At 40.6% G+C, this 17,343-nt stretch overlaps 1 protein-coding gene across 5 annotated transcripts in view; it reads left to right on the top strand.

The window, feature by feature from the left end:
• JSRP1 (junctional sarcoplasmic reticulum protein 1) overlaps positions 1-17,343 on the top strand; it is a 157,425-nt gene that overhangs the window by 131,299 nt on the left and 8,783 nt on the right. For all 5 annotated transcript variants that reach the window (XM_089690762.1, XM_089690759.1, XM_089690761.1 and 2 more), the window contains 2 exons: positions 7,475-7,633; positions 16,137-16,210. In XM_089690762.1, the coding sequence (XP_089546888.1) occupies positions 7,492-7,633; positions 16,137-16,210 (216 nt within the window). In that variant the 5' untranslated portion in view covers positions 7,475-7,491. The remainder of the gene's footprint in view (positions 1-7,474; positions 7,634-16,136; positions 16,211-17,343) is intronic.

Genomic DNA, 17,343 nt, shown 5'->3' with positions numbered 1-17,343 from the left:
AGGAAAGCAGCCCCATCTAAGTGCATAAAGAAACAAGCAGAGATCATAATCTGGTATCAAAACTGGAACAGAGATCAGGAGTACTGAATCCTGGGAACAGATACTCAGAGTTTTTGTTTTTTTCTTAATTTAATCCTTTATTGAAATCAACCACAAAGCCGTGTGGTACAGAACAGTAACATCAGTACCCAACATTCCAAATCACCCCCGTACCACTAGCTGACTACATCGTAGGTAAGAACCAGGAAACAAATGCATAGTCAGCAATAAGCAAAATATAATAATACTCAGAGAGCATTTTGCTCAGGCAATTCCCAAATGCACTGAGCAGGTTTAAATAGTTTTCCTAGACATGGCTTTAGAGGAAGTATCCAACAGCCATTGTCAGTAGGAACCAGCGGGGGGCAATGCAAGAACATATACAAATGTGCACTCAGAAAGACACAGCCATTTTTGAGGGGTTTAAAAAGCTGTTATATACATAAACGAAAATCAGGTATGGGACCTGCATGCAAAATTGCAGGCTGATCTTGTATAAACTCAGCTGCAGCATGAACAGCTGCAGACAGAGACACAGGTTTTATTCTGAATACAGTGAACTGTGACAAGTTCATTGTTAAGGTATACATACACTTTAAGAACTGTTATCACAAATAGATATAAACACAGATTTTTTAATTTTTTTTGGAAATGTTACATCCTGCCAAATGCATGACCATTCTTGAAGAGGAGAATGGTTTCTCTGAGTGATACATAAAACACCAGTCTGTTTTACTGCCCAATTAAACTGTGTTTTAGATGAATGCATATTTTGTCAAGTGCAACATCTTCAGAGAAATGTAAACTGGTCCTGAAGCTGGGGGAGGGCATTCAAAAAGTCAGAGGGGCAGATGACTGTACAGCACAGAGAAGTAGAGCAGGGCTGACCATGGATAATGAGGGGAAAAGGAAAGGCAAAATGCAACAGATTGTGAGCTGGAGTGGAATACAGGGAGAAAGAGTTTTTTATTTTTGTAAGTATTAATTGGAGAATGCTGCAAGGTACAGAGATTAACTGCTTCTGCGCCTCCCTATAGCAGAAACACTGCTACAGGGCAGCATGGGTGCGCAAAATCGTGTGTCTCTGTATGTATGTATGTGTGTGTGTATATATTAGCAAGTGGTGGTGTGAACCTCCTACGCTAATATCCTTTAGTAAGTATCCTATTAAGAGAAGCTGCTAACATTAAATCATATACCCGTGATCTGTGGTTTAAATGAATAAATAAATAAATGTAGCACTACTCACATATATAATACATAGAAAAAGTACCCTTATGTACTCAATAACCAATAAACAGACTGTGTAGAATAAAACACAATGGTGACACAAATAAAATAAATAATCACAAATGTGAAGTACCTGTGAAACAATATAACACCATGCGATGTGACACGTAGATACACTACACCCTGTTCCAAATTATTATGCAAATTATATTTTTCTCATTTACCTAAATAATTGATGTAAATAACAGTCAGCATAATTCTCATGTTATCAACTATTAAGAGTACAATTCAAATTTTATTGAACAAACCTCCTAATGATAACAGTATTTTTTTAAACATAAAAAACTTGCAATGCACTGTTCCAAATTATTACGCACAGTAAGATTCAAAACACTTTATAAGGTTGTAAAGAACTGAAAATTGTCATTTGTTGTGTTTGCAGCATATTTACTGAAATCAAAAGCTATTTAAATCAAACTTTTAACAACATTTTAACTTTTTAAACATTTTAACAGGTCACGTTACATTTTAACATAGGACCCCTTATTTGATAGCAGCTTCACAAGTCTTGCATCCATTGAACTTGTGAGTTTTTGGACAGTTTCTGCTTGAATTTGTTTGCAAGATGTCAGAATAGCCTCCCAGAGCTGCTGTTTGGATGTAAACTGCCTCCCACCCTCATAGATCTTTTGCTTGAGGATGCTCCAAAGGTTCTCAATAGGATTGAGTTCAGGGGAGGATGGAGGCCACACCATGACTTTCTCTCCTTTTATCTCCATAGCCATTTATGCAGAGGTATTCTTTGCAGCATGAGATGGTGCATTGTCATGCATGAAGATGATTTTATTGCAGAAAGCATAGTTCTTCCTTCTGTACCAGGGAAGAAAGTGGTCAGTCATAAACTGCACATAATTTGCAGAGGTCATCTTTACACCTTCGGGGACCCTAAAGGGGCCGACCAGCTCTGTTCCCATGATTCCGGCCCAAAACATGACTCCACCACCGCCTTGCTGACATCGCAGCCTTGTTGGAACAGGGTGGCCGTCCACCAACCATCCACTACTCCATCCATCTGGACCATCCAGGGTTGCACAGCACTCATCAGTGAACAGGACTGTTTGAAAATTAGTCTTCATGTATTTTTCTGCCCAATGCAGCCGTTTCTGCTTGTGAGCATTGGTTAGTGGTGGCCGAATAGAAGGTTTATGCACAGTTGCAAGACTCTGGAGGACTCTACACCTTGATGTCCGTGGGACTCCAGCAGCTTCAAATATCTGTTTGCTGCTATGTAATGGTATTTTAGCAGCTGCTCTCTTGATCCGATGCATGGATCTGGCAGAAATCTTCCTCAATGTGCCTTTATCTGCACGAACCCGTCTGTGCTCTGAATCAGCCACAAATCTCTTAATAGTGCGATGATCACGCTTACGTTTTCGTGAAATATCTAATGTTTTCATACCTCGTCCAAGGCATTGAACTATTTCACTCTTTTCAGCAGCAGAGAGATCCTTTTTCTTCCCCATATTGCTTGAAAATGGTGCTCTGCTTAATAATGTGGAACACCGTCCTTTAGTAGTTTTTCCTTAAATTGGGCTCACCTGCCAATCTAATTATCACAGGTGTCCGAGATTGTTTTCAGTGATCAAAAGAGCCCTGAAACGCAATGTCATCCATGAGTTAAACTGAAAAACAAAATATTTAATCTTTGTGACACTTAAATAGAATTTGCATAATAATTTGGAACAGGGTGTACATCTAATAATAGTGTTCTACAGCTGGACTAAAACGTGCAAGTAAATAACAGTCAAGTAAAACCAGTGATACATCAATACCACTGCAATTATAGAATGTATAAAACCTACATAGGACCAGTGCATAAACATGTATTGAAAATACATATTAAAAAATGCTAGTGCCACAATATATAACAGAGGCTAAATACCATCAATACATGTAATGTATATGAAAAACTCAATGGGTGCAATGAATATACATGCATCAAGCAACAAAAAAAAAGTGACCAAAAAATGTGCAAATAATGTGCAAACAACACACTAATTAGATCAAACTGAAAGTCTGGTCTGTGCTCCAAAGTCCAATGAGTGGATGATATCACTTATTCCAATCCAACACTCGTGCTGATATGTGACTGTGGGTAACTGCTTGTAAAGAAAAATCCAACCGACGGCTAGATTTTCCTCTCACCTAACAACTTCGTAAGGGTCAAAGCGTATGTGGGATCACACCCTCTGATCCTTCTAGCATGCAGCCTCTCCACTGGTCTGCTCTCCCTGCACACAGATCTCCCTCTCAGGGGGTCAGCACTCAAGTAGTGGCTCCTCTCCAGGAAAGGTATGGGTATGTGCCAGTATCTCAAACATAAACACAATCTCCCATAGTGCAATATGTTTTTATTCACCAGAAGATCTAACCAAATACAATAAATGTGCACTCACATAAATCCTCGGCATCTCACCGCTTCAAACTGCATGCTTTTGGGTGGACTCTGCATGGGTATAGGAAAAAGGTATGCCAAGATGGCGTCCACACCGGAAGTGCGTCACTACGTCAGGCCGACGCGTTGCGTCACAATACCATGTGACTTCCTCAGGGCTGCAATCCTTGCAGTGGTATTGATGTATCACTGGTTTTACTTGACTGTTATTTACTTGCACGTTTTAGTCCAGCTGTAGAACACTATTATTAGATGTAGTGTATCTACGTGTCACATCGCATGGTGTTATATTGTTTCACAGGTACTTCACATTTGTTTTTTTGATTGTGGCACTGGTTTGTGATTATTTTATTTGTGTCACCATTGTGTTTTATTCTACACAGTCTGTTTATTGGTTATTGAGTACATAAGGGTACTTTTTCTATATATTTTTCTATATTATATTATTATGTGAGTAGCGCTACATTTATTTATTTATTCATTTAAACTACAGATCATGTGTATATATTATGTATGTGTGTGTGTGTGTGTGTGATTTTGCAGTTCTGGGTAGGGGGCACACGCCATTCACAGCCTCGGCTGTCAATCACAAGGTCCCGGCCGATGATTCCCTGCCAACACCCAGCAATCTCCAAGTATTCCTGACGGGGGGGGGGGGACCTGTATGTAAACAGTACAGATCTCTCCCCTGTCAGCTTCTGCACACTGTTTTGTATGGCTCTGCATAACAGAGCCATACAAAGCAGTGTGCTTACAGTGTAAAGCGCACGCAGTAAAACAGCACACAGTTAACCCTTTGATTGCTCCACATGTTAACCCCTTCCTGCCCACTGCCATTAGTACAGTGTCTTTGCTTTTTATTAGCACTGATCACTGTATTGGTGTCACTGGGGATGTCAGTGACACCAAGTCTGCTCCCCCCAGTGTCAGAATGCCCGCCGTAGTCCCGCTATAAGTTGCTGATCGCCACCATTACTAGTTTTAAAGAAAAAAAAATTCCAGCATATATACCGCCATTTGTAAACGCTATAACTTCCATGTAAACCAATTAATTTACACGTATTGTGATTTCGTTTTTAACAAACACGTAGCAGAATACATTTTGGCCTAAATTTATGACGAAATTTGATTTTTGAATTTTCACTGGATGTGTTTAATAGCAAAAAGTAAAAAATATGTTTTTTTTTTTTTCAAAATTGTCAGTCTTTTTTTTTTTTTTTAGAGCTCAAAAATAAAAACCGCACAGGCAATCAAATACCACCGAAAGAAAGCTCTATTTGTGGCATAAATTTCATTTGGGTGCAGTGTCGCATGACCACGCAATTGATAGTTAAAGTAATGTATATATAGTGCAGCGCTATGATACTATTATAAAATATATGTGAATAAAAGTTCATATAGTCCTTTACACAATAAAAGTGATCATGAACAAAAAACATGTGAAGGTTTCCTCATCATCTAGATGGCTGGAATCAAATAGAAGAAATGCGCACTCACCGACCGCGCATTTCAAATGCGCATGTGTACAATATTATCCAGATGATCGGTCAGATATGCAGGTCAGTAAGGCACATTGGTCATCCCCTTCAAGTAACGACATCAGCCTTGGGTGCAGCGATATACCTCCAGGTCCAGAGAGCCCTCTTGTCCCAAGTGATAAGGTAGATAGAGATCCCTCTCCTGGTTATAGGTACCCCAAGAATTGGTTGCTGCAAATCTGGAACCCTCCTCCTTGCTGTTCTTTCACATGTGTGTTTCTCTGTGCTCACAGTTAAAGTTAAAGTAACTCAGCACCCTATCGCAAATAATGGCCTGGTCAGGAAGGAGGGCAAATCTTCTGGAGGGCAAGTGGTTAAGGTGTTCCTAAACCCAGGACCCTACATTCACTATATCTGGTCTCCCACAGTACACAGAACATGGAAATGCAATTATTTTAGTAAATATAAACTGCTAAATACCTTTTCTCATCAGCAGTTAGGGCAGTCTTGTGACTTCTATCAGTAATCATCAGAGCACTGGTTAAAGCTTGTAGGAGGAGTTTTTATTCTCCCCTGGTTGTCCTATGAGGCTACCAGATCCCTAACCCTCTGTCTGGACAGTGCTGATTGGCCCTGTGCGGATCACATGCACCCTCCCAAGAAAAAAAAACAACTCTCTAGCATCACACACCAAACTGAGCATGTGCAGCTTGCCCCCAAGGATCTGTTCTATCAGGACATGAAATGGGGACAGTAGAAGGGTGGATCAGAGGAGACAGGACCAAACATCCTTTTTACGCAATGCAGAGGATTAACCACTTAAGTTCCACAGTGAGTATAGCAGGCATGCTTTACTTGTACAGATTGATTTTACTGTTGTAGGTTTAGTAACACTTTAAGGAAAGATTATACAATGCTGACAGGAATCAAGAGAGAGTGGACCAGTGCTGCCAAATGCAGAGCTCTAGGGAGGATTGGTCAATTTTGGTACTGATGAGGACTGGGGGAGAATTTTGGTGTGATTTTGCACTATGAGTGTTTTTTTATATTATTAAATGAATGTAAATGAACATAACAACTACATAGAAAAGAGCACAACAACAAAGCCAACTCTTAATTGAAACAAATATTAAACTTGACTTAAAAATCAATAGTTAGTACAAAGGCATTTTGTAATGTATTTGAAAATTACCAGGAAAAGCAGCACTGAGCATTCCATTTTTGGTCAAATATCTCCTCAGTCTAGGTTCGCACCTATGCGCTTGCCGACAGCAGTCAGTTTAACATGATTTCCTATGGGACACATTCACATCTCCGTGTTTTCACCTGGTGTGTTTTTTGGAAAGGGTCAGGGACTTTTTTAAATGCAAAACGCTGCATTTTTTATTCAAGAGACTTCAATGAAAATGCTGCATAAATGCATGCAGTGCATTTTGATGCATTTTTGACGTGTTTTGTGTTGTAATCTGCCCAGCAACAAGTTGGAAACAATTGCGAAATGAGTCAAAAACACATGTGCAAAAATGCGAAACGCACCACAAAAAGCACTGCAGAAACGGATCAAACTCAAACTGCATAGGTACGAACCTAGCCTCAGGCTGACCCTCCCAGTTAGAATATTAATTTTGAGAAATTACATGGGGAAACAAACAACAATTATTTTAGAACACACAAAGGTATGAATATATATATATATAAAAAAAGTATGCCAAAGTCCTTGCCATTCATATAGTTTACAAAGTGGTAATTGTTTAAATTTGTTTTTCAACTAAACTAGAGATCTCATTTTAAGGTGAGATGAAAGGGTGTTTTGCTTGACAGAATTGGCCTAATTCATAAAATGAGTCCATTGAGATTTTAAAATTACTGCCACATGGCTGAAAATAAAGATCCTCAATTTTTGTTTAAAGCGTCATTAATAGAGCCAAATATATTCTAGCAGTTAAACCTACTGAGACTTTTGGCTTGCCCCAAGCACTGGGATTTGAGCAAAGCATGTATAAACATTTCTGCATTTTAATAAACTTCTTTCTGCTTTACTTTGTCTAAACACAGACTTCGAGCGTATACATTAATCTGTTGGGTATTACAACAGCCATCTTGTCAGCTGACATCTTTAGCACGCAAAGTGTAGAAATTAAAATGAATAAGCATATTAACAGTTATTGCATCAAAATGAAGTGGCATGCCCAAACCTAGACCCGAGTCTATATGATGTAGATATTTCTTTGCTTCTGGCATTAATTTTGTCTTTTGTTTCTTCTTTTTTAAGCTTAAAGAATTGCCACCATGAAACAGAAGCCTGAGCCCAAAACTGTGGGACCCCTTAAAGATGAGGATTTTATTCCCTGGAATGGAATTACATTAAACAGGTGTCTTGCTATTGCTGCCATTGCAGCCCTTCTGAGTGTTGGATTTCAAATTCTTCAAGGTAGGACAAAAACTGTTTAAATTACTATGCCTTCCATTAGTGGCACAGGACTATGTGTAAGATGCAGCTCGAAAGATATAAAAGGGCAGCACAGCTCTCATACATAGACTGTGGAACATAAGTTCCTTAGCTGTTGCAATATCTGAAATTTGGCAAGCCCATAGGGATTGCATATGTCATGAATAGTCCTGTACAAACTGATTAGCAAAATTGCTGTTTTTTGCAATGTTCTGTCTTTGCTTTATAAAAACTAGTGAAAAGCCTGCAGTGCTCATTCAGAGTGATGTTTTTTATAACTTAAAGCAGTAATACACACAAAAGCAAAAATGTATTATATTGTAGCTTGCCAATTCAAGATGTGGTGAGCTTAGATGTGGTGGCTGCATTAGTTTTGTTTCTTCCCTTATTTTTACCCAGTTATCCAGCCAGTAGGTCTGTTATTTTTCACCTTCTTTTAAATGACCAGTCTGGCCAGCAAAGTGGGAATTAGATGGTTGAGACAAACCATTTGACATTGACATGGGTGCTTACAATGGTCCGCTTTTGGAGTCTGAGTACACTGGGCTTAAAAAAATACCAATTTCCTTGGCAGAACAAAACACACATATAGAGCTTTTTTTGTACAGGAGTTTAGGGGAGTTTAGGGACATTCAGTGTTTTTTTTTTCTGCTAGAAAACTGCTCTCAAAAATGCCAACCATTTTCTGCCTGTAAGGGCCCTTTCACACCTAACGCAGTGGGATGCAGTTGGCTGCAATTTGGACTGCACTCCAACTGCATAGACAGTCCAAAAGCCAGGCTATCCTATGGACATAGTTCACACCATTGCAGTGCAGTGCAGGAAAGTACAGCATGCTGCATTTTTCCACACCGTAAAAACGCATGCAAACACACTGGGATGCATCCCAGTGCACATAGAAGTACAAGGAAAAAAAGAAGGAAGTGACCTCACAGGTCAAATGCAAATAGAAAAGAGCATCAACTGCATGTAAACGCTCGTCAACTGCATGTAAAAACGCACGTCAACTGCATATATAGTGCGCATCAAATGCATGCATAAGTACAAGGAAAAACACGTAGTTACAAGCCGTTTTTGGTGTGAATGGTCCCTAAATGCTGAGCTTAAAATATGCCTCCAATCATCCTGATGTGCATGGACACATAGAATAACACTGAGCTGCTTCTACAGGGAAAACGCTAAACTCCTGTAGAAACAGCATCTTTTACAAGCCAATGTGCGTGGACCCTCATTCATTTATGTATAATCCTTTATCCAAAAAGGAGAAAAAACTGTTGCTGTAACTGCCAATGAGGAGAGGGAGTCCTGGGATAGCCGAGACTCCACTGCACATCGCTGGATCGAGAGGGGGCTTAGGTAAGTATGGGGGGGGGGGGGGCTGAGGGGGATGCTGCACAGAAGTTTTTTTACCTTTATGCATAGAATGCACCAAGGTAAAAAACCTTGAGCTGTTGCACCCACTTTAAGGTGTTATGTGTTTAGGGTAATAATATGTAACTGTGTTTGCCTATCCTGTCTAGGTGTGAAGTGTCTTTCTCCCATTGTGTAGTTTCCCCTTTGTGTGCCTTCTAGGTGGGAATTCCCATTGTTAATTGAGTACTCTATTGTTTCTGTCTGTTTGCTAATCTTCCTGGAGATTCCTATAGGATGTGATTAATCTCCTGTCAACCTTACCCAGTTACCTAACCATTGTCGGATGTTTACCCCAATGTGCAATATTTGTTTTTATTGTTCATTTGGTGACCGCCCCTATTTTTGAAGTGTATTAAAACCTGTATTTCTATTCAGTAGCGTTATTCCTTTGGTTTTTACCTCAACATCTTATCTTTGTATGATTACATAGTTAGTCTGGCTGAAAAAAGAAAAAGGTGCATTCAGTTCAACCATTAAAAAAAAAAAAAAAAAGTATAATCCTACACCCAGTCAGGGGCGGACTGACCATTTGGAAACTTGGGCACTGCCCGGGGTCAGTAGGGGACCCCATGAGATGTCCCTGGTACCTTTTTCATAGGCTTTTTTGAGTTTGGGCAAGGACACAGGGGCCCCATGATCCCCTTGCCCGGGGGCCCCATGAGTTGTCAGTCCGCCCCTGCCCACAGTTGATCCAGAGGAAGGCAAAAAACCCAGCAAAGCATGATCCAATTTGCAAAAAACCCAGCAAAGCATGATCCAATTCCTTCCTGATCCCCCAAGAGGCAATCAGATATTCCCTGGATCAACTTTACCTATAAATAATAACCAGTTATATTCTGTGTATCCAAGAAAGAATCCAGGCCTTTTTTAACCACTAGCCTACTGGGCACTTATACCCCCTTCCTGCCCAGGCCAATTTCCAGCTTTCAACGCTGTCGCAATTTGAATGACAATTGCACAGTCATGCAACACTGTACCCATATGAAATTATCATTTTTTGTGACAGAGCTTTCTTTTGGTGGTATTTAATCACCTCTGGGTTTTTTATTTTTTCTTAAACAAACCAAAAACCACAGAAAATTTTGAAAACAAACGTTTTTTCTTATTTTTTGTTATAAAAATTTGTAAATAAATGATTTTTCTCCTTCACTGATGTGCACTAATGAGGCTGCAGTGATGGGCACTGATAGGCTGCACTGATGGACACTTATAGGTGGCACTGATGGGCATTGACAGGCATCACTGATGGGCACTGAAAGGCAGCACTGATACGTGGCATTGATATATGGCACTGATATATGGCACTGTTAGGCGGCACGGACTGGCACTGTTAGGCGGCACTGACTGGCACTGATAGGCGGCACTGATGCACACTGATAGGCAGCACTGACTGGCACTGATAGGCGGCACTGACTGGCACTGATAGGCAGCACTGATAGGTGGCACTGATTGGCATTGATAGGTGGCACTGACTGGCACTGATGGATGGCACTGAAAGGCAGCTCATATGGGCACTGATATGTGGCATTGATGTGCACTGATATGCACTGATATGTGGCAGTGATAGGCACTGGCACGTGGCACTGATCGCACTGATAGCTGGCACTGATGGACTTTGACAGGTGGCACTGCTGGGGCTACACTGATCATCAGGGCACACTGATCATCAGTGCCCTGATGATCAGTGTACATGTCCCCTCCGCGGAAAGCCGATTACCGGCTCTCCTCTCCTCTCGAGCTGTCAGCGTGACAGCACGAGAGGAGAGAAATGCCGATAATCGGCATTTCCGTGTTTACATGTGATCAGCTGTGATTGGACACAGCTGATCACATGACCGAGCCGACATCTTCGGCTCTTTCCGTGATCGGTGATCCATTGTATCCCTGAGCTGCGCATGCGCGGGGAGAATGGGAGGACGTCATATGACGTCCTCTCAGAACGAGAGAACCAGCTTGTGCCCGTCATTGGACTATATGGCGGGCGGGAGGTGGTTAAAGCAATCCATTGAGCTGCCCAGAATCAACTCATTGAGGGAGTCTATTCCCCATTTTCACAGCTGTTACTGTGAAGAAACCTTTCCATGTTTGGAGATTACATTTCTTTTCCTCCAGACGTAAAGAGTGCCCCCTTGTCCTCTGTGATGTCCTCAGGGTGAATAGCTCTACACCGAGTTCACTATATGAACTACTGATGTATTTATACATGTTGATCATATCTTCCCTTAATCTCCTCTTCTCAAGAGAGAATAAATTCAGTTCCTCTAATCTTTCCTAATAGCTGAGCTCCTCCATGCCTCTTATCAGTTTGGTTGCCCTTCTCTCTACTTTCTCCAGTTCCCCAATGTTCTTTTTGCGAATTGGTGCCCAAAATTGAACTGCATATTCCAGATGAGGTGTTACTAATGATTTGTACAGGGGTAATATGATATCTCTCTCTCTGGAGTCCATACCTCTTTTAATACAAGAGAGGATTTTGCTTGCTTTAGAAACCGCAGCTTGGCATTGCATGCCATTATTAAGCTTGTAATCTACCAGGACTCCCAGATCCTTCTCCACCATTGATTCCCCCAGTTGTACCCCACCTAGTATGTATGATACATGCATATTCTTAGCCCCCAAGTGCATAACCTTACATTTATCACATTAAACCTCATTTGCCACATAGTTGCCCAATTAAACAGTGCATTGAGATTGGCTTGTAAATTGGAGACATCCTGTAAGGATGTTATTCCACTGCACAGCTTGGTGTCATCTGCAAAGAGTGAAATTGTATTTTTAATCCCAGACCCTATATCGTTTATAAATATATTAAAAAGTAAGGGTCCCAACACTGAACCCTGGGGTACACCACTGACAACCCTAGACCATTCAGAGTATGAATCATTATCCACTACTCTCTGAATACGATCTTTTAGCCAGTTTTCTATCCATTTACATATGGATTTTTCCAAGCCTGTAGACTTGACCTTACACATTAGCCATGTGTGGGGAACTGTGTCAAACACTTTTGAAAAATCCAAGTATACCACATCCACAGCCACCCAAGGGTTTGCTCACCTCCTCATAAAAAGAAATCAGATTTGTTTGACAACTTCTGTCTTTCATGAATCCATGCTGTCTGTTGCTTAAAATATTTTTTTCCAGCAAGAACTCAACTATGTGGTCTTTTATTTTACTCTCCAGTATCTTCCCAACTATAGAAGTTAAATTAACAGGTCTATAATTACTTGGTAAAGATTTTGACCCCTTTTAAAATATTGGCACCACATTGACCTTATGCCAATCCAGTGGTACTATGCCAGTCATTAAAGAGTCCCTAAAAGTTATAAACAATGGCTTTTGAAATGACAGAGCTCAATTCTTTAAGGCCCTTTGAGTGTAAGCCATATGATCCAGGTGCTTTATTCACCTTTATTCTGTCTAAATATTTTTGGATCATATCAATTGTGAGCCAATGTGGATCATCTGGAGCTGTGTCAATACCATGCCCATTATGGACAAGAGCTCACTCAAGCTCCTGTGTATACACAGAGCTGAAGAAGGTATTTAATAAATTTGCCTTCTCTCTGTCCCCAGTCACCCAATCTAGATTATTTTGTAAAGGGCCTACATGCTCGGACCGGACCTTTTTACTATTAATATATTTGAAGAATTTCTTTGGGTTAGTCCTACTATCGTTTGCAGTTTGTGGTTCGTTTTCAGTTTTTGTGGCCTTTATTTCCTTTTTGCATATTCTGTTATATTCTTTGTAATGATTAAACAATGATAGCATTCCTTCATTTTTATATTTAAAAAAAGCTCTTTTCTTATTATCTATAGCTTTTTTAACTTTGGCCGTAAGCCACATAGGTTTGATTTTTCGCCTTTTAAACTTGTTGCCCATGAGAATATATTTTGCAGTGTGTTCACATACAATCTTTTTGAAGAACTCCCATTTCTGTGTTGTGTTCATTGATGCCAATATTCCCTCCCAGTCTAAGTCTTGGAGAGCAGCTCTCAGCCTTAGAAAATTAGCTCTCTTAAAATTGAGCATTTTTATTTTTCCCGTATGTTCTTGCTGTTTACAGCTAACAATAAATGAAATTATGTTATGGTCACTGCTACCAAGATATATTGACATTCGTAATAAGCTCTGCATGGTTTGAGATTACCAGGTCCAGCAGAGCATCATTCCTAGCTGGGGCCTCTATGAACTGTACCATAAAATTGTCCTGTAGTAGGTTTAAACATTTTTGCCCTTTAACTGTTCCTGCAGTACCATTACTCCAGTCAATTTCCAGGTAGTTAAAATCCCCCATTATTGTCACTCTCCCAGCCCTTGCAGCCCTTTTGATCTGTGCAAGGAGCTGAGTCTCCACCTCCTCATTAACACTGGGAGGCCTATAACAAACTCCAGTGATTACCTTTGTAGTATGTACCCCCATGTGCAGTTCCACCCATAATGCTTCAGCCTCATCACACTCTCCATCAACTAATTTCTCTTTCACACTTGCTCTGAGATCACTTTTACATAGAGACAGACACCACCACCTCTCCTATTTACCCTGTCTCTCCGAAAGAGAACATAGCAAGGAATATTAATGGTCCAGTCATGTGAAGAATGAAGCCAAGATTCAGCAATACCAATTAAAGCAGTTATGTTCATGCACTAAAGCTTCCAACTCACAGATTTTGCTTGGCAGTCTTCTGGCATTGGTGAACAAACACTTTAATTTATTGACACATTTTGTACCCACGTATTTTGCATATTTTTTATTTTCATACAAATGGTACCAATTCCACTGGTTGTTTGTAACATGGGAACCTTCTTATCATCTGCCATAGCGCTCCCCCCATCTTTCCCAATTCCACCCACCAATAAATATCTGACCCCTGTCTGATCTGTCTACCCTGTTGTAATCGAATTCTTCCTCCCCCCTCGATCCTAGTTTAAATACTCTTCCAGCCTTCCCATAAACCTCTCCCCCAGCAATGCAGACCCCTTCCATTTAGGTGCAAACCATCTCTAGCATATAGGCTGCACCCCAATGAAAAGTCAGCCCAGTGCTCTAGAAACCCAAATCCTTCCCTCTTACACCAGGTCTTTGCCATGCATTGAGTTCTCTAATCTCCCCCTGTCTTTCCTGAGTTGCGCATGGCACGGGTAATATTTCAGAGAATATCACCTTGGAGGTCCTTCCCTGCAACTTGTAGCCTAGTTCTTTAAATTGATTCTTAAGAAGCCCCCACCTTCCATGTATTCTGTCATTGGTTCCAACATAGACCAAGACAGCTGAGTCATGCCCAGCCCCTCCCAGTAATTTATCAACATGGTCCACCACATGCCAAACCCTGGCACCAGGGAGGCAGCAAACTATTCGGTTGAGGCAATCCTGGCAAAAAATTATTCTATCAGTCCTTCTGATTATAGAATCCCCTACTACCACCAACTGTCTAGGCCTCCTGCACTACCCTCACCACCCATCCCAGTTGGTCTGCCCTTCCAGCTGTTAGGGATAGCAGTGACATCCAGGGCTGCCACCACTGGGCTTGCCGTGATGCTTAGGGTAAAGGGCTGGTATTAGCTGTTGGTCTGCTGGAAGGGTTTGGAGGGAAGGAGGCACTGTTTGACAGAGGTGGTCAGTCACAGCAAGCATTTCCAGGAAGTGGGGGCATAGCAGTGGGAAAGAAAGACTGGGTGTACTACATGCTCCCTGTGTACTTTGATGGAGTTTTTTTATGGGTATGCGTAACAGTCCCAATGTCCTCAACTAGTTAAGGTTTGCTACACTGCAATAAATTACATTTTTGTTTTTGGGTTTAATATCACTTTATCCAAAGGGAAAACTTTCCATTTTCCTTTTGCCTTCATGATTGCGGCCATTGCCATTTATTAAAAAATATATATTGTTTTTATTATGCTACTTCATTTTAACCACTTGCCACCCGATCGCAGTAGATTTACTGTGACTGGGCGGCAGTTGTAGGCTCAGCCACATAAATAAACATTGCAAGTTTGCTTCTGGGTTTGGGGAACCGTGCTGCAGTTGGACACAATGCAATTTTGTCAGCATATGTCAGCCAATGACTTATGTTGGCTTTGTCCAATCACAGCACAGAGTCCTGTATTTACAAACACACAGGACTCTGTACACAGAGCACGGATCTGGCCAGACCTAATAGTAAAAGCAGCACACATTACACTTGTTAGGCACACAGTTAACCCTTTGATTGTCCCTTGATGTTAACCCCTTCCCAGCCAGTGTCATTAGTACAGTGACAGTGTACAGTATTATATCTGATCACTGTATAAATGTCACTATTGATGTCAGCGTCAGTCAGTTAGTGTACCTCCTAGTGAGGGTCTTTTAGTGTCAGATTGCCCACCGCACTATCACAGTCCCATTATGATTACTGCCATTATCATCATAGCTGCATAAATTCTAGTATATATACACCATAGTTTGTAGATGCTATAACTTTTGCACAAACCAATTTATATACACCACTGGGATTTTTTTTTCCAAAGACATGAAGCAGAAATTTTTTTTGTTTGATATGTTTTATAACAAAGTAGAAAAGATTGTTTGTTTGTTTTTTTCTTTTTTCAAACTTTTTGTTCCTTTTTAGTTTATATAGTTAATAAATGGAAAAAAAAACATTGCTGATCAAATACCACCAAAAGAAAGTTCTGTGAAAAAATTATATTATATATTAATATTTATTACATTTCATTTGGGTACAGTGTTGCATGACTGAGCAATTGCCAGTTAAAGTAGTGCAGTGCTGAATAGCAAACAACGCCCTGGTCATGAAGGTGATAAAACCTAACGGAGGTCAAATGGTTAAGCAATAAATAAAGCAAAACTGAAATCCTGCTGCATTTCTGTAAATAAGCATCTCTTTGCACAAGCAATGTATCTAATCATTTCTATGCTACAGCTTGTTGACCATAGCAAATACAGATCTGCATTAGATAGATGTCATGTACAGTATATTCGTCTACAATTAGCCAGTAGAAAAAAATGAAAATGAAATTATTGTTACTGTCATAACTAATACCATTTTTCTTATTTAATATTATTCAACCCAGAATCTGTTGACTCGGATGACCTGGCAGAACCAGAGAATGATATTTGGACTTCACCTGAGTCAAATGAGCAGCAGGTAAAACTAAGGTCATTAGGGGCATTTATGAAAACTGAAGCAGACAGATTTGTGGGGAAACTGTGCATGGCAACCAATCAACTTCTGTCTTCAGCTGCTCTAGATTCCAGTTGCTCTATTTTTTTATACATTCCCCTATGTGTTTAGAATGATTGATTGTCAAACAACTTATAATAGTAATTGATGTATAACATTGCTGGTTAAGATCACCTTCTACATATACAGTTGCAAGAAAAAGTATGCGAACTCCTTGGGATTACGTGGAGTTTTGCATGAATTTGGCATAAAATGTGCTCTGAACGTCATCTAAGTCACAACAATAGAAGAACACAGTCTGCTGAACATAATACTACACAAACATTAGATGTTGCCATGGTTTAATTGCACATAACATGTAAACATTCACAGTGCAGGGAGGAAAAAGTATGTGAACCTTTGGACTTAATAACTGGTTGACCCTCCTTTTGGCAGCAATAACCTCAACCAAACGTTTCCTGTAGTTGCAGATCAGACCTGCACAACGATCTGGAGTAATTTTGGACCACTCCTCTTCACAAAACTGTTTCAGTGTAGCAATATTCTTGGGATGTCTGGTGTGAATCGCTCTCTTAAGGTCATGCCACAGCATTTCAATCGGGTTGAGGTCAGGACTCTGACTGGGCCACTCCAGAAGGCGTATTCTGTGCTGTTGCAGCCATTGTTTTGTTGAATTACTTGTATGCTTTGGGTCATTGTCCTGTTGCATTACCCATCCTCTGCGGAGCTTCAGTTGGCGGACAGATGGTCGTACGTTTTCCTGCAAAATGTCTTGATCAACTCTGGAATTCATTTTCCCATCACTGACAACAATCCGTCCAGGCCCTGAGGCAGCAAAGCAGCCCCAAACCATGATGCTCCCTCCGCCATGTTTTACAGTGGAGATGAGGTTTTGATGTTGGTGTGCTGTGCCTTTTTTTTCTCCACACATAGTGTTTTGTTCTTCCCAAACAACTCAATCTTGGTTTCATCTGTCCACAGTATATTTTGCCAGTAGTGCTGTGGAACATCCAGGTGCTCTTTTGCAAACTTCAAACGTGCTGCAATCTTCTTTTCGGACAGCAATGGCTTCCTCCGTGGTGTCCTCCCATGTACTC

This window comes from Staurois parvus, unplaced genomic scaffold (genome assembly GCF_062004578.1).
Source record: "Staurois parvus isolate SC_StPar_1 unplaced genomic scaffold, SC_StPar_1.0 ptg000541l, whole genome shotgun sequence".
NCBI classification, from domain to species: Eukaryota; Metazoa; Chordata; class Amphibia; order Anura; family Ranidae; genus Staurois; species Staurois parvus.
The sequence above is the reverse complement of the archived record's forward strand: the minus strand, read 5'-3'. Positions and strand labels throughout refer to the sequence as shown.